The sequence below is a fragment of the Carettochelys insculpta genome, chromosome 32, assembly GCF_033958435.1.
Source record: "Carettochelys insculpta isolate YL-2023 chromosome 32, ASM3395843v1, whole genome shotgun sequence".
NCBI lineage: Eukaryota > Metazoa > Chordata > Testudines > Carettochelyidae > Carettochelys > Carettochelys insculpta.
The window spans coordinates 8,315,465-8,336,368 of NC_134168.1; the positions used below are offsets into that span (position 1 = coordinate 8,315,465).

Here is a 20,904-nt window from a genome sequence, read left to right on the forward strand (position 1 = left end):
TTCAACTTCAAAGTAGGGCGCTATTCCCATCCCCTCATGGGGTTAGCGGCGTCGACGTCTCGCTGCCTAACGTCGATTTCAACTTCGAAATAGCGCCTAACACGTGTAGCCATGACAGGAGCTATTTCGAAGTTAGTGCCGCTACTTCGAAGTAGCCGGCACGTGTAGACACGGCTTTTTAGTGCTGAGGTAAAATGCCAGCTGTCACCGCAGCAGGCGGACCTGCTGGGCGGTGCTGGTGTTGACTCAGGAGCCCTTCGCAAAGTCTTCTCAGGCTGGAGCTCTTCGCAAAGTCTTCGCTGCTTGTGAGGCAGCTGGCCGAGGGGCTGGTGGACGCCTCAAGGACCAACACCTCCCCATACAGGCAGCGGAGTTGTATCTGCGCGAAGGGCCAGCGAGCGCTGTGCTGCGCTGCCTTATATCCTATGATCTCATGCATGATTCATGAGGCTATTTACATGCGAGCGTTCTGAGGGCCTGCTTTCAAACAGGTCCTCTGGGCTGTGGAAACTTCTAGAGGCTTTTCCACCTGCGCCCAGTCAGGTGCCTGGATTTTAAACCCCAGGTCATGAGTTGTTTATGAGTTCAGGGTTACCGGGGAAACCAACTGACTCAGAGTGACCATTACAGGGGGCTGTTAAATGGCAGCCTATGTGATTTTAGATTCTACCTGTACCTGTAATGATGTTTAATGGCCAAAGGCTTGTTTCCCCTGACCCACGGGGGCGATAATGCCCGAGGGATGAAAACTCCCTGACACGCCCCAGGTGTATTTCAAGAGGCCAAAAGAATTCTATCAACCTGTGATATCTGTGCAAAGTTTAACCCAAGGGGGGAACCTAAAGGCCCCCCTGGTGCGAGACTCTGGGCATACACCCCCTTTGAACGACTCCAGATTGACTATTCAGAGGTGCCTAAATGCCAAGGCTACAAACACCTCCTTGTAATTGTGTGTCAATTGACCGGGTGGGTTGAAGCCTTCCCAACCAGACGGGCCACGGCCTTGGAAGTGGGGAAAGTTTTGCTAAACCGTATTATTCCCAGGTTTGGCCCACCTAGGTCCATCGATTCCGACCAAGGCACTCACTTCACTGCTCAGGTTATCAAGTACATCGCATAGGCCCTGGGCATCACCTGGCTCCTGCGTACCCTGTGGAGACCACCCTCTTCTGGCCAGGTGGAAAGAATGAACCAAACTCTAGAGCTCAAACTTTCTCAGATATGTGCACAGACTGGTCTCAGGTGGCTTCAAGCTCTACCTCTTGCTCTTTTCACTGTCCGAACTGCCCCTCGAAGCAGACGTGGTATCTCACCTTTTGAACTTTTATTTGGCAGGCCAGATACTGGATTTGCTGACCTGGGACCTGTGACTGACCTGGTCACCTGGGGAGACGAGGAACTGACCAGTTATGTCTCCACCCTCCAAACTGCTCTCAACTCTCTCCACGAGCATGCAGCCCAGTTCCAGTCCTTGCCAGCAGATGTACCTGCTCACCGAATCCAGCCAGGAGATTGGATCTGTGTGAAAGAATGGAAGAGTGCGCCCCTTCAGCCCCGGTGGGTCGGTCCTTTCCAAGTTCTCCTTACTTCCCACACTGCGGTATGTGGAAAGGAAAAGGGTACTTGGATCCACCATACGCGGCTCAAGCTAGCCCCTAGGCCAGGGCCAGAAGAAGATGACGCCGGACGTCGGGGGAGCTCCGCTAGCCCTTCCTGCATGAACCGGAAGGGCCAAGAGCAGACGAGGCCTGGACTGCTGAGCCCTTGGAAGGGGTAAAAATTCTCTTCCGAAGGGGTCGTAGAAAGGAGGTCACGGACTAACATGACGCAGCAGTTCCTGGTCGCCATTTATGTGCTCACATTGGCTGGGGACACAGTAGAATGTCATGAGCGCAATTCCTTTGTGACTCTTGCAAAAACTGTGGCACAAACGACAAATCAGTCTTCCTGCTGGGTGCGTGCAAACACCCCTGTGACCCCACAGGTGGGAGTTCCTATGGACGCAGTACCCCTGCGTACCCCTGACTTAGCTGTGTTGGATGGCTTTGCCTGGAAGGGGTCATCTGATGACAATTTTTGGAATAGAACAAGGGGAAGTCCGAGCGGCCCCCAAGATTGGGACTACACTGTCACCTCTGTCGTATGGGGTAAATGGTGCTTTATGCGGAACCAAACAAGTGGGTACAGCTTCCTGGTGGGAACCAGGGCCTTCAGAGTTGTGCGATGGAGCGATGGGTGGTGGCTACAGACACTCAGACTTGGTGTAGAGGACAGACCCCTTACAGAGACCAGTATGTTGTTTGTGGGCAGAGGGCCTATAAGATCCTTCCTGCAAACTGGACAGGGACATGTTACACAGGCTATTTGTCCCCTCATCTCACCATACATAACAGTCTTCCTAAAGGGCGGGTCTGTAACGTCCAAGGCGCTGCCCTTAGGGATGAGGAGGAAACCAGGGAACAAGCCCTTAATCGAATAAATAAGGCCTTAAATGGGTCTTGGAAGGAGCCCCTTACCACAGGAACACTTATTGGGTGATCTATGGCTGGTATTATCCCTTTGGTTACTGGAGTCGCCGATGCATGTACGGGGCGCTGTGTAATCCGCCTGCAAATGGTGCTAGAAGAGATTGCCACAGTTACAGAGTCAGCCGTCTATGACCTGGGACAAGCAATCCAAGGGCTTTCTGCAGAACTGGCCCAGGTCCGCACCATGACACTCCAGAATCGCTCAGCTTTGGATTATCTTTCAGCAGCGCAAGGGTGGGGGTGTGTGTGCTCTAGGGGGAGAAAAATGTTGTGTGTCTGTTAATGACACCTCCACAGAAATATATCAGAATGTAGTCAGGGCTGAAGCTCAAGCCCAAGAAGCAGTAGAAGCCGCCTATGTCCCACCCAGCGACAGTTGGTGGGATCATATGTTTGACTGGCTTCCGAATGGGGGAGGACGGTTACGAGGAATGTTGAAATCAATACTGCAGACCGGATTGTTAATTTTAGCTGGGTTTATATTAATCTATGTGGTAGTTAAATGCTGTTGTTTAGTTTGCTTGCAGTGTAGTGAGACTCCTCTTGCTAAAACTTCAGATAATATAAGAGTCCAGGTTGAGCAGAGCCTACGACCCAGAGATCCTCCCACCTTGCAATCAGTATAGCAACGGGCCTGACTAGCCTTTGGGTTGTCAGGCCCGAAGGGGGGACTGTCACAGGAACGTTCGGCCTGGGCAGTTTGCAGCCATCTTAAATCAACAGCCGTCATGTGAGAGGTCCTCAGCAGTTTACACTTTTGAGCTACACCCCCCAAGTGCCCACGAAGCGGATGAAACTGGCCCTTAACTGGTTTTCCTGTGCTTGCTTTTGCTTGTGCAGAGAAGCAGTGTTATGAGAACTTGCAGTAAACACCAATGAGATGTTAGCTTGGCTGGAGTTTATCTCGTTATCATTATAAAAGGCCCTTCAGCTCTGTATCCAGGCGGAGTCTTTGTACCCATGTACTTGGCTCACCTTTCTTTCTGCAGAAGTAAAGCCCTTCCTTAGCCCTGTCTGGTCGTTACTGGCTCTCAGCTAGGCGGACCGATATTTCAGTAACAACAGGGCCAGATTCCCAATGACCCCAGGGGCAGCCAGGGACACCCCTGCTCGGCCCTGGCCTGGGATGGGCAGAGCAGGGAGGGCCCCGTCCCAGCACTTTGCACCAGAGCAGGAGGGGTCTGCCCCGGGGGCGGAGCCTGCACTGCACAGACACACACACACACACACACACACACACTCACACAGATAGACACACAGACACACACACAGACACACACACACACACACACACTTACACAGACAGACACACGCAAATACTTACACACACACATACATACACACCCAGAGACACTTATAGACATAAACACGGATACTTACACACACACACACACACACACACACACACGCATACACTGGGGGCACATTAGTTTAGAGTGGGGGGGCTGTGGGAGGTGATGCCCCATGGGAGCGGCGGGGGGTTTGGGGTGTGAGTTCCAGTGGGGAGGTCGTTTGGGGCGTGAGTTCCAGTGGGGAGGTCGTTTGGGGCGTGAGCTCCGGTGGCGGGGGGCAGTTTGGGGTGTGAGTTCCAGTGGGGGGTGGGGGGTGGTTTGGGGTGTGAGCTCCGGTGGGGGGTGAGGGGGGCGGTTTGGGGCGTGAGTTCCAGTGGGGGGTGGGGGGAGGTTCGGGGCTTGAGTTCCGGTGTGGGGGCAGTTTGGGGCGTGAGTTCTGGCGGGGGGGACGGTTGGGGCGTGAGAGCTGCCCCCGCCCCTAGGAAATCAGCCCTGCGCACACACACGTGAGCAGCTTTTGGAGCAAACCCCCCCGTGGGGCTCGTCTCAGCTGGGAAACGGGCTCTGCCCACTGAGTTCGTCGCTGTCAGTCTCTCAGGTGCCACCGGACCACTCGCTGCCCCGTCTGAGTCCTTCCGCCCAGCTCGCAGGATGGAGCCGCAGGAGTCAGGAGAATCTGAGCCCAGATCCCCTCCTGGCCCCGAGAGCGGCAGCAGCTCCGCACACATCTCAGGTGCCAGCTCAGAGCTGCCTAGGGGATTTGAGCACCCGCTTCCATTTCCTGTTTATAACCAGTGCCCAAACCACCTAGGTCACTTGGACAATCTCTGCCTCAGTCACTCTCCCCAGACTCAGGGGCGCACAGTGGGGCTTAAAGCCACCGGTTCTCTACCTCTCCGGCATGTGGTGGCAGAGGGGACGTGGGCCTTCATTGCTCTACCCCGTCCAAAGCCAGGGCCCTAGCAGGGGTGGCTCTGCCTGCCCCTGGGGTCAGGGAGAATCTGGCCCTGTGGTCTGGGCAGTGGGTCTGGGAGTGAGGACTCCTGGTTCTGCTCTCATCTCTGGCAGAGGAGTGGGGTGTAATGGTTAGAGCAGGTGGGAATGGGAGTCAGAGCTCCTGAGCTCTCATCATGGCTCTGAGACAAGAGTCTGAGCATCAGGAAACTGCAGCCGTGAGCCCTGGGGGTTGTCCCAGCCCTGACTCTGGGGTGTCTTCCTGGGACAAATCAGTCCTCCTTGTAGGCAAAACAGGTCAAATAATCCTCCAGGAGAGCGAATCTCAGAATGGTTTTAATTTAGAAAATACAGGTGAAGATGAGGATGACGATGATACAACTTCCTACAAACCGATTCTCTCAGTGACGTTTGTTTGTTGCAGCCTGAGTCAGTGTTGTTTTCCTCTGGGGAACAGGGCAAGAAATTTGGCCTGAGGGACTTGGTCCCAGAAGCCAGTGAATGTAATAAACACACCTGTTTCCTTCAGCACGTCCAGCACCAGCAGCAGCTGGGAGGTGGAACTGCCCGTCCTGTTGTTTCATAAGGTGGTGTCTTTTCTCCCCTCTGCTCCCCAGACTTCCTCCTCCTTCTCCTCCTCATTATCCACTGACTCTGAGTGTAGCTGTTGTTGCGTAAGCAGTGTAAGGTGTGTGCTGGTTACGAATTTGAGCACAGTCGGCTGGGTGGGCTCCATCTGATCTCTTCTCATGAGAATATCCTCTCCTGAATACGCCCACGGCACATGCTCCACAGGTGAAGCCCACGAATTTAGAGGGGGTCTCTCATAGCTGAATTTATCTGAGCCCTTTCGTTACACAATGGGGCTTTGTTAATTTGTTGCTTGGTCTCCTGTTTCTAAAGGGGCTGTCTGGGTGACCGGAAGAGCACTGAAATTACCACTGAGCTTTCAATGACAAGAATCTCCCTGGACTTTATTCTCAGTGGTGAGTAAATCGTAGAATGTTGGGCCTGGAAGGGAACCCAGGAAGTCATTGAGCTCAGCCCCCTGCCTAAAGCAGGATCAACCCCAACTAAATCATCCCAGCCAGGACTTTGTGAAGCGGCGACTTGAAAACTTCTTGATACAGAGGTTCCATCAACTCTCTAGGTAACAGTAACAGAGAGGGAGCCGTGCTAGTCTATACTCCATCAAAACAAAAAGCAGTCAAGTAGCACTTTAAAGACTAGAAAATGGTTTATAAGGTGAGCTTTCGTGGGACAGACCCACTTCTCTGTGCCTTGAATATTGAGTCTGTTCTGGTCTGGCTCTGGTCTGAAGAAGTGGGTCTGTCCCACGAAAGCTCACCTAATAAACCCTTTTGCTAGTCTTTACAGTGCTACTTGACTGCTTTCTCGAGGTAACGCATTTCTGTGCTTCCCCACCCTGCTGGGGAAATAGTTATTCCTAATATCCAACCTAGACTTCCCCCACTGTAACTTAAGACCCTTGCTCCTTGTTGTCCTATTTGTCACTACTGAGAACAGCCTCTCTCCACCCTCTTTACAGCCCCTCTTCAGGACGCTGAAGGCGAGTATCAAATCCCCCCCTCACTCTTCTCTTCTGAAAACTAAATAAGGCCAAATAATGAAATAATTCCATTTGTTTAGAGACTGTCCAAATGGCAACTAAGAAATGAAAACATAAACCAAAATCCATTCTGGAAATAGAATTAATCGATATGGATGTTTTCCATCCGTAAACACTGAGAAAACATTTTGTGTTGGATCTTTAAGTTCATACGGACTCTTGTGAACTGTAATTTGAGTTTTTGCTGTTTCAACTTTTGATATTGATTCAGTGTGAAAACACACACTGGCATTTCCCACGGGATGGAAATTCCATTCCCCGGCCAGCTCTGCACTTAGTGCCATGCTCGTGCTGAGGAAAGTCCTTCGTAACGTCAGTGAAGGTTCCTCAAAGGAGCTCTTAAGAGAGACACAAGAATTCTCACCGCTTCTGTATGTTTAGAAAATATCACTCACAGCTATTTGAAAAGTATCAGAGGGGTAGCCGTGTTAGTCTGGATCTGAAGAGCAACGAAGGGTCCTGTGGCACCTTATAGACTAACAGAAAAGTTTAGAGCATGAGCTTTCATGAGTTAACTCACTTCTGAAGAATCTGAAGAAGTGAGTTAACTCACGAAAGCTCATGCTCTAAACTTTTCTGTTTGAAAAGGTTCTGTGATGTGCACTGGGCGTAGCTCAGCCCCACCCTTTCCTTTGCTCCTGTGATTTCATGTTCTCTCTTTGCTCTCTTGGAGAGCGTGTGTCATTGAGAGTCAGAGGGCTTCTCCATCGGAAAACGGTTTCCAGCGTGTTTAGGCTCCCAAGTGTTCGTTTGCTGTGTGAGGTGTCACTGCAGGGGAATCTGGGCACTGGTGTGATTATTCGTATCACTAACATACGAGTGAGAGGAGAATGTGCCCTCGTCTGAGAAATTGTATTCGGGAACTCGGCTGCGGTGACACTTTCACCCCCAGACTCTGCACTGACCCCCACATCGCACCCTCCGTCTGGCACCCTCCACCCCCTGCCCTGAGCTGCCCCAACCCTCACAGACCCTGCACATACTCCACCACACCCCGGCAAGGACCCCCCCACCCAAACACCTGCCCTAACGCACCCCTCCAGCCCTCTGTCCTGAGCCCCCTCCCCTCACTCCATCCCCCTCCATCTTTGTCCTGAGACCCCACACACCAAACCCTGCTGTGACATCTGCACCTCCAGCTCCTGCCCTCACCCCCAACCCTCCCACCCCCCAAACCCTCTGCCTGACCCATCCCTGCCCTCACAGGCCCTTCCCTGTCGGTCATCATCTCCCCGGTGCATAACCACCCAGCACCTCCCACCCCCTGCCCTGAGTCCCCCCAACCTCCTGACTTCTGCACCCCCATCCCCTGCCCTTAACCACCACACACAACGAGGCCTCCCCCGCAACCCCCTGCACTCACTGCAGCACCCTCTGCCCCCTGCCCTGGTCCCTCAACGCTCCCAGCTCCCCCTCCTTCTCCACCCACCTCTTCTCCTCTGCCCTCCCCCACCCCAATGCTCCCTCCTCCAGCCTTCAGACACCTGCCTCCACCCCCACTGACATATCTTACACAGCCCATGGAGAGCCCCCCAAGGGCCGGGGGTGGCCATACAAGAGTACCTCAAACACACAGCTGTTACCTTCACCCCTGGGCTGCGCCAGGCTGATCCACAGCCATGGGCTCAGCCTACCACACCATTCCTTCTCACCACGCCTTTCAGACCAGCGAGACAGCAGAGACGCACAGCAGGAAATGCACTTTCCCACTGGAAGTGACACAACTTACACAGCGCCGCATTCACTGAGGGAATTAGACCCCCGTCAGGTCCAACTCCATCCCATTCACACAGAACGGCCCCATCGAGAGCTGTTGGAAATGGAACGAACAGACAACGTGGACTGGAAACAGAGAGACAGAGACAAGCGGCTCTTCCATCAGAAGAAAATGAAGAACTCCGGGAAACTCACCTTCACATGGACAGGAGAAGACAGTGAACATCTCAACCCAGTGACAGTGAGGAGCCCGGAGCAACCTGACTTCAAAGAGACAGACCCTTGAGCACACAAACCAAATGTCCCCAATGCTTCTTTAAGGCTTGAGCAAGGCCGGGTCAGTCGCTGTTATTTACAGGGAAATTTCAGCAGGTGTTAGTCAGAAGGGTCCCAACAGGAAGGAAACCAGGACAAACGTTGTAATTTGCAGTCACATTTCTGATGTGCCTCAGCCCCAGTCTCTTTGTCCCCCTGCAGATGACCTCTTCCAAGGGCGACCCTGGAGGGAACCAGACCATCTCCAATGTTCTCTTCCTGGTGGGGTTCTCGTACCTTAAGGAGCTGCAAATCCTTCTGTTTGTGGTGCTTCTGGTCATCTACCTGCTCACCCTGATGGGGAACCTGCTGGTTATCCTGCTGATAAAGCTGAGCCCCTCCCTCCACACCCCCATGTATTTCTTCCTGGTGAACCTGTCTACCTCGGAAATCTGCTTCACCAGCAGTGTGGTCCCTCAGCTGCTGGCTCACCTCCTGGTGGAGGAAAAGACCATCTCCATTGCAGCTTGTGCAGCAGGCATGTACGTCAGTGCCATCATGGGCCTCACAGAATGCTGCCTACTCGCAGCCATGGCCTATGACCGCTATGTGGCCATATGTCACCCCCTGCACTACACAACCATCATGAGCGTCCGGGTGTGTGCTCTGCTTGCAGGGGCTGCATGGGCTATTGGCATCTCGGTGGGCGTTCCTCTGAACACGTGGCTCTTCAGCCTGCCCTTCTGTGGCTCCAACCGCATCCATCACTTCTTCTGTGATGTTCCACCAGTGTTGAAAATGGCATGTGCCGACACTTTGCAGATTAAGGCTGTAGCCCTCATGGTGACAGTTGTGTTCATCCTGGGCAATTTCCTGTTGACACTCCTGTCCTACATCTGCATTACCTCCACCATTCTCAAGCTGCCATCGGCGGAGGGAAGGCGTAAAGCCTTCTCCACCTGCTCCTCCCACCTCATGGTGGTGACTGTGTTCTATGGAACGTCCCTCATCACCTACCTGGTGCCCAACACTGGCTCTACTACAGAGAGTGACCTATTGATTTCCCTATTGAACACAATCGTCTCACCAGCGTTGAACCCCATAATTTACACTCTGAGGAACAAAGAGGTGAAAAGAGCCTTGAGAAAAACTGTACAGAAGAGCAGCTTTTCTCACCTCTGGAGAAATTAGAGAATGAGAAGCCAAGTCAGTCAAAATTGGGCACTGGGGGTCCTGGTGAAGGGAAATTCATAAACATTTTATTGAATTTCTCACAACTCTCAACTTCTTTGTTCTTTTGAAAGACTTTGTCTTGTCTTGAAAATGGAAGAGAAACTTTTGTTGCCAATTTACCCCAAAATTTAAAATTTCTGTAGTTTTTGAAATTCAAAAGGCAGAACGGTTTCCTCGGATTTATAATTCATTGGAACCTCCCCACCCCCCTGCCAAAGGAAAAGGTTTAGTGAGAGTATGGTCCTGATTTTCGACTTTCAAAACTGGAAAAGTCAAAGGAAAACAGAGCTTCCAAGGAGAGATGTTTCATTCCAGGTCCACCTCCGCCGGCCATGTCCTTCCCAGGTCAGACTATGTGAAGCTCTTTTCCTTACTACCCCTTGCTCCTGACGATACCATGTGGGATGCTGACAGGGAGAGGGTTGGGGGCTGTCCTGATACTGCAGAAGGATGTGAGAAGTGGTTGGTTGCACCTCCAGATCCACCAGCAATGTATTAGAAGCAAGTGCAAGGCCAAGGACAGGGCAGGCTCCTTGCGTAGTGAGGAGGGAGGAACAATATCAACAAAAATTGGAAATGGCAGAGCTGCTTCATGCCCTCTTTGTTTCAGTCTTTACCAAGGAGTCTGCTGGAGAAATGGTGAACATGGGGAGTCCCAGCGGGGAGGGGGTAAGTGTGGAAGATAAAATAAAGAAAGCGTAAGTTAAAAATGACCTAGAAATGTTCGATGTCTGCAAGTTACCAGGACCTGATGAAATGCCTCCCAGAATACTGGCGGAGCTGAAAGAGGAGGTGTCTGAGCCTTCAGCTATGGTCGTTGAAAAGTCCTGGAAGTCGGGAGAGATTCCAGAGGACTGGGAAGGGCAGATAAAGGGCCTGTCTCTAAAAAGGTATCAGAGGGGCAGCCGTGTTAGTCTGGATCTGCAAAAGCAACGAGGGCTCCTGTGGCACCTTATAGACTAACAGAAATGGATGCGCATGAGCTTTCGTGAGCAAAGACCCACTTCGTGGAGCACCTGCAGCTGAGGAAGTGGGTATTTGCCCACGAAAGCTCATCCTCACACATTCCTGTTAGTCTGTGAGGTGCCACAGGACCCCTCGTTGCTTTAACTCTAAAAAGAGAAAAAAGAACAACCCAGGAAATTTCAGACCAATCAGTTTAACTTTTGTGCCAGGAAAGGACAGAGCAAGTAATTAAGGAATTTACCTGCAAACATCTGGAAGACAATAAGGGGCTGGGGAACAGCCAGCGTAGATCTGTAAAGTACAAGTCATGTCCAACCAATCGGATGGCTTCCTGTGACAGGATAACAAGGCTTGTGGACAAGGGAGAAGGGGAGGATGTGGTGTACCTAGATTTTAGTCAGGCATTTGATATGGTCGAGCATGATCTTCTTATCAATAAACTAGGCAAATACAACTGAGATGGGGCTGCTGTAAGATGGGTGCATAACTGGCTGTACAGCCGTTCTCAGAGAGTCGTTATTAGTGGGTCACAGTCCTGCTGGAAGGGCAGAACAAGGGGGGCTCTGCAGGGGTCTGTTTGGGGACAGGCTCTGTTCAGTAACTTCGGCGATGTGGATCTGGGCGTGGAGAGTGCGCTGCTTACGTCTGTAGCTGATACCAAGCTGGGAGGGAGAACAGGGTCGTAACTCAGAATGATCTGGGCACTCTGGAGAAACGGCCTGAGGTCAATGGGGTGAAGCTGAATAAGGCCAAGTGCAAAGTGCTCCCCTGAGGAAGGCCCAATCCGTGTCACACCCAGCCGGGGAAGTGGCTGTCGAGGGAGGGGTCCTGCAGAAAGGGATCTGGGCTCAGAGCGGAGCACAAGCTCCAGAGGAGTCAACAGGGTGAGACTGTTGCCAGAAGCGCCAACCTGCTTGTGGGCGGCACTGCCGGGTGTTGGGAGCCAGCCAGGAGCAGCAATTCCTTCCCCCCGCTCTGCGCTGAGCAGCCTCCGTGGGGCTGGTGCCCAGGGCTGGCCCCACATTTGCAGAAGGCTGTGGAGAAGAGGGAGCAGGTGCGGAGAAGAGCACAAGGCTGGTGGAAGGTGCGGAGAACATGAGCTGTGGGGGAGCCGGCCAGACCTGGGCTCCTTTCGCTCAGAAAAGAGAAAGCTCCCAGGGCCAGGGGAGCGGGTCTCCAGCAGAGAGCTGCAAGGAAGAGAGATAACTGTGGTGCCCCCAGCCAGCCCCCAGCCCCTCCCACTCCCCACTGCCCCCCTCTCCCCACCCAGCCCGTCCTGTAGCAGGGAGTCCCACAGGCTCTGTGTGTCCTGATGGGGGAGATGGGACCTGATCCTGCCCTGGGGCTCATGTGGGAGCTGATCCTGCCCTGGGGCTGAGGCAGGGGCTGATCCTGCCCGCCGTGGGGAGAAGGGCCACGCCAGCCCAGCTGGGCAGGGGCACCTCTGTGCCGGGACTGGAGCTGTGCCCTGGCTGTGGAAGCCATTTCTGTCACCGGTGTGTAGAGCGGCACCGACCCTGGGGATGGGGGGCCAAGTGAGGGGTCTGATGAACGCTGGAGATGCCCTGAAGCTGGGTGTGACTTGTGTGTCGGTGCCGTGATCGTGTGAGAATTACACACATTGGCTCTGTAGCTGTGTTAGACATGTCTGAGTGCTGAGAGTCACACAAGGAGGTGTGACACACACACACACACACACAAGCTGTGTCTACACGTGCACGCTACTTCGAAGTAGCAGCACTAACTTCGAAATAGCGCCCGTCGCGGCTACACGCGTCGGGCGCTATTTCAAAGTTAACTGATGTTAGGCGGCGAGACATCGAAGTCGCTAACTTCATGAGGGGATCGGAACAGCGCCCTACTTCGACGTTCAACGTCGAAGTAGGGACCGTGTAGACGATCCGCGTCCCGCAACGTCAAAATTGCCGGGTCCTCCATGGCGGCCATCAGCTGGGGGGTTGAGAGATGCTCTGTCTCCAGCCCCTGCGGGGCTCTATGGTCACCGTGTGCAGCAGCCCTTAGCACAGGGCTTCTGGCTGCTGCTGCGGCAGCTGGGGATCCATGCTGCAGGCACAGGGTCTGCAACCAGTTGTCGGCTGTGTGGATCTTTTGTTGTTTAGTGCAACTGTGTCTGGGAGGGGCCCTTTAAGGGAGCGCCTTGCTGTTGAGTCCGCCCTGTGACCCTGTCTGCAGCTGTGCCTGGCACCCTTATTTCGATGTGTGCTACTTTGGCGTGTAGACGTTCCCTCGCTGCGCCTATTTCGATGTGGTGCCGCGCAACGTCGAAGTTGAACATCGACGTTGCCAGCCATGGAGGACGTGTAGACATTATTCATCGAAATAGCCTATTTCGATGTTGGCTTCACGTGTAGATGTAGCCACACATACACAAAACCAGGCTGTTGGGCTAGACACCAGGCTCAGACATCAAATACACATCTCAGGGATGTGGGACTTGTCGTCCACAGCAGCCCAAGGGGTCAGGTGGCCTGGGCTGAGCAATGGGGTTGAAATCGGATGCTCAGACGTCCATCCCAGCTGTCGGAGAGACAGGCCAGGAGCAGTTGGGGATGTGAATATTCGCTGGGGCAGGCTCAGTCCCGACTCAGCCCCAGGGCAGGATCAGCTTAGCACCTGGGGCAGGTTCAGCTCCCTCCTCAGCCGGCGGAGGCCAGAAGACCGTGGATGGGAGGGACCAGCTGACACCTCTGTCCCTCGGGCTCCTCGCAGGGGCTGCTGCTCTCCTGCACCCGGATCATCCTCCCCTCCATCGGCCCCCTCGCCCCAAGAAAGCGGAACCGGCCGGGGACTCTGGGCGGGGGAGAGCTACGTGCTGCCGGTGTGGGGAACGCAGAGGGGGCCAGACCCTGCTGGCTGCCCTGGGAACTCGGCCCAGCACAGACCTGTGTGCGATGGATCGTACTGTGGGTAAGGGCTGCGGCTGAGTGACAGGACAGCGGCTTCCAGCCCAGCCCTGCCCTGCCGTGACTCGCTGGGCGACCTTGGCTGAGGCTCTGCCCCAGGTCTGGGCCTGTTTCCCCATCTGTCTCCCCGGGAGGTTACGGCTGGGAGATGCCATCCGGAGAGAGGAAAACAGGGGTGAGGTTCAGCCCTTGTCCTCAGGCAATGGCCCCACCCTGCCATTCACCAGCCATGGAGTCTTTCTCACCCCAATGCTGCAGTGCACGGCGGCGTTGGTGGGTGCTGTTATATAGCGCCTCTGCCCCACCCCAGAAGTGGCTGCATTTCAGCACTGGGGCAGTGACTCCGGGGCTGCACTGCAGTGCGCTGTCAGGCAGCTGTCACGTCCCACCCCAGAGGTGGCTGCATTGTAATGCTGGGTGGAGCAATTTCCACACAGCTCCATCCAGAGCACGTTGATTCTCACCACTTGTGGGGCAGGGAGGGTAGGAGGGGAGGATTGGTGCTGAATGGGGCTGCGTGGCTGGCGTGGGGAGACACTCCAATGACTAGCGGAAGTTCAGCAGAGCAACAAGACGGGGACCGTCCTGCCAGATGCCCACGGGGACTTGGAGGGGCTGAGTCGGGACGAGCCCCTTGCAGGCCCTGGCCTGGCCTTGCCGCCCTGCACAGAGCCCAGGCAGCCCAGAACGGTCCTGCCGGAGCCAGACGAGGAGCTGTGAATGCCCCCTGCCACTTCTCTCGCCCTGCCAGCGATGGAGGGAGGGGGTGAGCGGGAGGGCTGGGAGCCACTGGCCAGGACCCCGGCTTTCCCAGCCCATTCACTTCCCTTACTGCCGCCGCCGGGAGTGCAGACAATTACCCCACGCGGCTCACCCGTCCCCCAGCCCCTGCTCCAGGTGTCTCGTCTCCCTCTGCTTTGGGAGACCCGAACGTACGCGAACAGACTGGCCCTGGCTGTGCCTGTGGGGGCTGGGAGCCTTATGCCTGAACCCTGCCCCTCGCCCCTCGCACCCCACAGCTCCAGACGCCGGCAGCAGCAGACGTCCCGTTACAGAGAATCGGGGAGTTCCAGGTTCACTGATTAGAACATAAGAACGGCCACACTAGGTCAGACCAAAGGTCCATCCAGCCCAGTAGCCTGTCAGCCAACCGTGGCCAGTGCCGGGTGCCCCAGACGGGAGGGACCGAAGACAATGATCAAATGATTTTTCTCCTGCCATCTGTCTCCAGCCTCTGACACCAGAGGCCAGGGACACCATTCCAACCCTTGGCTAACAGCCTTTTAGGGACCTGACCTCCAGGAATTTATCTCGCTCTTTCTGACATTCTGTTACCGTCCCAGCCTGCACAGTCTGCTCTGGCGAGGAGTTCCACAGGTGACCTGTGCGCTCAGTGAAGTAGAACTTTCTTTTATTAGTTTTAAACCTGCTACCCATTAATTTCATTTGGTGTCCTCCAGTTCTTGTATTATGGGCACAAGTAAATAACTTCTCCTTGTTTGCCCTCTCCACACCTGTCGTAATTTTATACACCTCTATCATGTCCCCCCTCAGCCTCCTCTTTTCTAAACTGAAAAGTTCCAGTCTCTTTAGCCTCTCCTCAGATGGGCCCTATTTGAAACCACGAATCAATGAATTGCCCTTTTCTGAACCTTTTCCCAGTGCCAGGAGATCTTTTTTGAGGTGAGGAGACCACCTCTGTGCGCAGTATTGAAGAGGTGGGCGTAGCATAGATTTATATAGGGGCAGTAAGATACTCCTTGTCTTATTGTCTATCCCTTTTTTTTAATAATACCTAACACCCTATTGGCCTTTTTGACGGCCTCTGCACCCTGCGTGGAGGTTTTCAGGGAACTGTCCATGATAACCCCAAGATCTCTTTCCTGATTAGTTATAGCTAAATTAGCCCCCATCGTATTGTGGGTACAGCTGGGGTTATTTTTTGCAGTGTGCGTTACCTTCCACTTATCCACATTAAATTTCATTTGCCATTTTGTTGCCCAATCACTCAGTTTGATGAGATCTTTTTGAAGTTCTTCACAGTCGGCCTTTGTCTTGACGATCTTGAACAGTTTCGTGTCATCTGCACACTGAGCCACCCCACTGCTCACCCCCTTCTCCAGACCATTTATGAATAAATTGAACAGGATTGGTCCTAGGACTGACCCTTGGGGGACACCACTAGTTACCCCTCTCCATTAGGAAAATTTACCATTTACACCTACCCTTTGTTTCCTGGATTTTAACCAGTTCTCAGTCCAGGAAAGGACCTTCCCGCTTATCCCAGGACAACTTCATTTACGCAAGAGCCTTTAATGAGGTACCTTGTCAAAGGCCGTCTGGAAATCTAAGTGTACTAAATCCACTGGGTCTCCCCTGTCTGTATGTTTGTTAACGCCTTTAAAGAACTCCAACACATGAGTAAGACGTGATTTCCCTCTGCAGAAACCAGGTTGACTTTTTTCCCATCAAATTCTGTTCTTCTCCGTGCCTGACAATTTTATTCTTTTTATTTTTTCACCTAAGTTGCCCGGAACTGACGTTAGACTCACCAGTCTGGAATTGCCGGGGTCACCTCTCGAGCCCTTTTTAAACGTTGGTGTCCCATGAGCAATCTTCCCGTCATTACGTACGACAGCTGATCCAAAGGACAGGTTCCAATGCCCTTGGATGAACACCATCCGGTCCCGAGGATTTGTTAACATTATCTCTTTGTTCCAATAGATGCGACAGTCACTCACGTCAGTTCCCAGTTCAGTGGGATGTTTCCAGCCATGCAGATGAGCTTTGTTCCCAGCTCTTTGCTGGCCCCTTGCTCTGAATTCAGAGGGAGTTGGGCTCTGTGGTTTGAGAAGGTCGCCCACCCCCGCCGTAGGGCCGAGCAGGTTCCTTTGGGCACTGGCTGGTGTGGGTAAAACCCCCCATGGGCAGGCGGGTGAGACGTTGTGGCTGGAGTCGCAGTGTGGGCAGAGCTGCCAACGTCGGGGTGTCGGGCAGGGACCGGTTGTTGGGTTGGGGATTCTGTGGCCGGGCAGGAGCCTGGCTGGAGCCGGGGCTGGAACATGGGCCCTTAAAGTGCCAGGGGCTCCCTGAGCCAGGAGCAGATGAGCTGGGCCCACGTCTGGCTCAGGCCCGGCTCTGACTCTGCCCCAGGGTCACTCCCAGGTGCAGCCCTGCAGCTGCCGCCCTGCGGCCTGTGGGAGCCGCCTGCCCACGCCGGGGTCCGGGAGCCGGCTCAGAGGTCACTCGCGGGCAGCGCGGGCGGGGGGCGGGGAAAGGGGGCGGAGGCAGGAGCGGGCAGCCAGAGGGAGGGAAAGGGGTGAAGGGGAACCAGACCGAGCAGGCTCCAAACCCCTCGGAGGCTCCCACCTTCTCCCCGGGCCCAGCCCCACCGGCCGCAGGGAAGGAGAAAACGCCCACGAGGCTCCTCCTGCCCCGCCCGTCGGTCCCAGTTCTCCCTCCGGCCCCCGCAGAGACCCTGGGGAGGTGCCGGCTGCTGCCAAGCCGCGGGAATCTCTGAGCTCGTCCCCGCCTCGCGCCTCTGTCCTGATTGGCTGTTTTCAGGGTCCCTCTGTGAGGTCATCCCTGTCCTCCAATAGGCTGAGGTCCTGCCACAGGCCTTTGTGATGTCACTGCTACCCCCCCCTCCCCCCCCAAGGCTGGTGTCCTGGCCCTGGCCAGCCCCTCTGGAGGTTGGAGGGGTTCCCCTGGCGCCCCACTGAATAGCAGCTGGGTCTGGGGCAGAGCAGGCTGGGCAGTAACCCCCCAGGGGCTGCTCCCTCGGCCCCACCCAGCTTGTCAGTCCTCAGCATACAGACCAGTGTAAGCGGAGAGGTGTTAACCAGACACTGGTCTGAGCCCTGGTGTGGGCACAAGGGCGCTGCTATTGAGGCCCCTTCTCTTGCTAGAGTGTATTGTACGTCCCCAGCTGGAACCACGGCCTACTGGAGGCTCTGTCACACAGTTAGGACTGACTCTGAGGTCATCTCTTCAGCAGCACACAACCTACTTTCCAGAGGAGAGAAGGTCCATTATCCCCATTCTACAGATGGAGAAACTGAGGCAGAGACAGGGGCGGGGCCTTGCCTAAAGTCAGCAAGCTGGAAACTGGTGGGCCCAGACCTGCTGAGTCTCAGTCCAGGGCTGGACGTCCTCCCCTTGATCAGGAACAGCCATATTACTGCCCCTCTCAGTGGGATTCCCACAATACACCCGCTGCTGGTGCTGTGCAGTGGGGTCGCTCCGCTTGCGGGCCTGGGGACTCGCCTGGTTCCCATTCCAATGGCAGGACCAGCTGTCAGGGCAGTTCAGTCCCCAGAGTGAAGGGAGCAGCCACAGTCCTGCTCTGTAAAACCAGAATGATATTCAAATCAATGGTTTTGTTCCTTCGAAACACGTCCTGTCCCACACTGGGTTTGTTCTGGTTGCAAAGCAGGTTTTCCCTGGGGAAACTGAACGTTTTCTGCTCCAGCCAATTGCTCAGAATAAACACTTCCAAGGCTGGAACAGTTTAACTTCCTCCACCTGGGAGACTAAAGGAGAAACTGCTGTCAGCGAAGCAAATCACAATCCTCTACTCAGTGGAGAAACAGAATAGAGAAGAGTTATTTACTTCTTCCCGTGGCACAAGGACTAGCCGGTGACCAAATGACATCAGCAGGGAGCGGATTTACAACAACCCAAAGAAGTGTTTCTTCACATGGCACAAAGTCAGCCTGCGGAAAGTTCCTAAAGTTTCTAACGACGCCTCTTGTGGGCGAATCCCCAGAGCTCCAGAGCAACAACTTTCGTGATCTTTCCTAGTAAAGCTCTGGGGGAATTTCAGCATCTCGTCATGCCCAGCACCAGCCTTAGTGAACACTTAACGGGGAGATTTATGAGGCTCTCACCTCCTTGGAACTGGGTCATCTTCCTCTGCTGGCCAGGACGGCAATGATCAGCTCAGACCCCACAGGACGCCCTGGATGGTTGGGAGGCAGCCGGCTCTGAGGTCACAGCCACGGCCAGTTGCAGCAGGTACGGACTTTTCCTTCACACAGTGTGCGGTGCGACGGTGGGGACTGGTTATTAGCATTACGATGAGAGCTGCTCAGGGCTGCACCGCTCAGGAAAGAACAGCCTTAGCCGGGGAGGTAGCATCTGGCACTCACAGAGCAAGTGCTCCTCCAAAGGGATCTCCAGATGTTACCTGGAGTTCCCAGAGCAGTCTCAGCAGATAGGGGAAGGACAAACCACAGCTGCTTTGCTCCCAGGATGGTCCGAGGTCTTTGTGCCTCTGGCTCTCCCAGACCAGGTCTGCAGGACTCAGCTAAGAGATGCTGGGGCAAGGTGGTGGTGTGAATGAAACCAAGAAAGAGCGATGGGAGGTATCTGGGGCTGCAGATAAAACCAGAATGAGATTGCCAGGGCGGCTGCTTGCTTGTAGAGAAGTTTACCCGTCTGTAGCTGTCTTGTAGCTTTACTCTGAAATTCCAAAGCCCCAGAATTTCAGTGGGAGATGTCTGGTCAGAGCTGATCTTTGTGGTCCTGGCCAGCAGAGAAGGAGGGGCCAGTTCCAGCGAGGAGACAGAGCCATAAATCTCCCCACTTGTACGTTCCCAAAGGCTGGTGCTCGGAGCAATGAGATGCTGACATTCCCTGGAGCTTTAGCTCACTAGAAGCTTTACTCTGAAATTCCAAAGCCCCAGAATTTCAGTGGGAGCCGGACACCGAACGCCCTTCATCTCCTGGGACCTGCCAGCCTCCAGTGTCCAAAAGCCACCTGTCCGACAAGGACTGAGGAGCATCCCGTACTATCCCTGTGAGTGTCTCTCTGCTGCCCATAGGCTGGTACCTGGATGGAGCTTTAGGGGTCTCCTCCAGCAGCTGACCCAACAGCTGTGGGTGCTTAGCTCAGCCCAGAGGTGCTCAGGCTTTTACATCAAGCTGTCTGGAGCTGAGTCCTTGGGCGTGTCTTCAGCCTCCACTCCTGAGCAGCTGCAGTGAGTTCGGCAGCCTCTGAGGTTGACAGGAAAGTGGTGAGCAATGTCCTGTCCGCTTTCACTGCCTTTGTCCCCAGGAGATCCACCTCCTGGCCCTTGTACCTGAGTGCTTCACGGTCGTCAGGGGACTGGCCCTCAGAGCCTTCCTACCAAGGCAGGGAGCTGCAGCATCGCCCTGTTTCACAAAGGGACAGTGAGTCGCAGTCCCTGGTTTTTAAAGGGCCCTGGAGAGGTCAGGAGTGAGAGGATCGAGGGGAATTGGTCATCTACCTCTATTATTCTCCTTGGAAGAGCACACACCAGGAGGGGGTGTGAATTGTTTATGGGCACAAAAGGGCTCCATCGACCCTACAGTTGTGGAGACAAAACTGGGGTTTTGTTGGGTGTCGTTGACAAAACCTGTGAAGCAGCTACGTGCAAAATGTGTTAAAAAGCCTTGTAGATGCTCCGGGGGCGGGGGAGGGGGGCGGTTTGTTGACAGAGCGGATTGAAAGATCGACCTGCTTTTATGTGCAGACACAATCTGTGGGTAGAAGTTTTGTAAGGACGTCTCTTCCAGCAGTAACTGCTGTCAACAGGTGATTCTAGCGTCGATGTAGCCAAGTTGTCTCTGGTGGGACAAAAACTGTATCTTGGTCTCTGCAGCCCAAGGTCAGTGGCTTTCCCACAAAACCGTTCTCCTGAGTTTCTCACAGCAACTTCACCCTGTTCTCTGGAGCTGACATTTTCCTACAGAAACAATTGACTTTGCAAGTACATAATTCTGTCAACAAATTGTGGATGGCAAGATCTGTCTTTAATCATTTTTTTTTAAAAAGTGATCTGAAATTTTAAAAGCAAAATATTTGTTTCATGGAATCTTGAGTCAAAATTTTCAATCTTTACATACTCAAGTAGTCGAAAAGTGAAATAAAATTAAAATTAAAAATTAAAATTATTTTATCAAATTCTCATTCATTTTTCTCCCCTTTCTTTCCTCACCCCTCTTATTTTTTCCAATTGGCAAACTGAAAACCGAGAGAAAATGCTTGGGAGTATCTGGGAGAATACCCAACAAAGTAAAAATAAAACCCCCTTGAATTCAGGTCTTTTTGCCAAAGACTGAATCAAAAGCAATATGTCATTAATAATGGGATCAAAATAAAAAGTGGGTCTTGAATAGCAATTAAATGAACATTAACATTTTGTCTCATTTAAAAATATTCCAAGCGGAAAAAAATTGGAACCAAAAATATCAGGTCTTTTGTTTTTTTCCTTTAAAGATTTTGTTGCAAGATTTTGCTCAAGAGTTTCAAAATTTTAATGGAGATTAAGTGCCTACATCCTCTGGGTGTTTTAAATATCTCACGATAGGTGCACCTACATGTCCTCACATTTTTTAAGCACAAGTACTTTAAGTTCGGCAGCAGACTCCACAGGCACCAA

At 53.6% G+C, this 20,904-nt stretch overlaps 1 protein-coding gene across 1 annotated transcript; it reads left to right on the top strand.

Moving 5' to 3' along the window:
* The first annotated feature begins 1,822 nt into the window (after positions 1–1,822).
* LOC142004906 (olfactory receptor 10A4-like) lies at positions 1,823–9,566 on the top strand. The gene is made up of 2 exons (XM_074982586.1): positions 1,823–1,954; positions 8,598–9,566. The coding sequence occupies exons 1-2, from the start codon at positions 1,823–1,825 to the stop codon at positions 9,564–9,566; spliced, it is 1,101 nt and encodes a 366-aa protein (XP_074838687.1).
* The last annotated feature ends 11,338 nt before the right edge of the window (positions 9,567–20,904 follow it).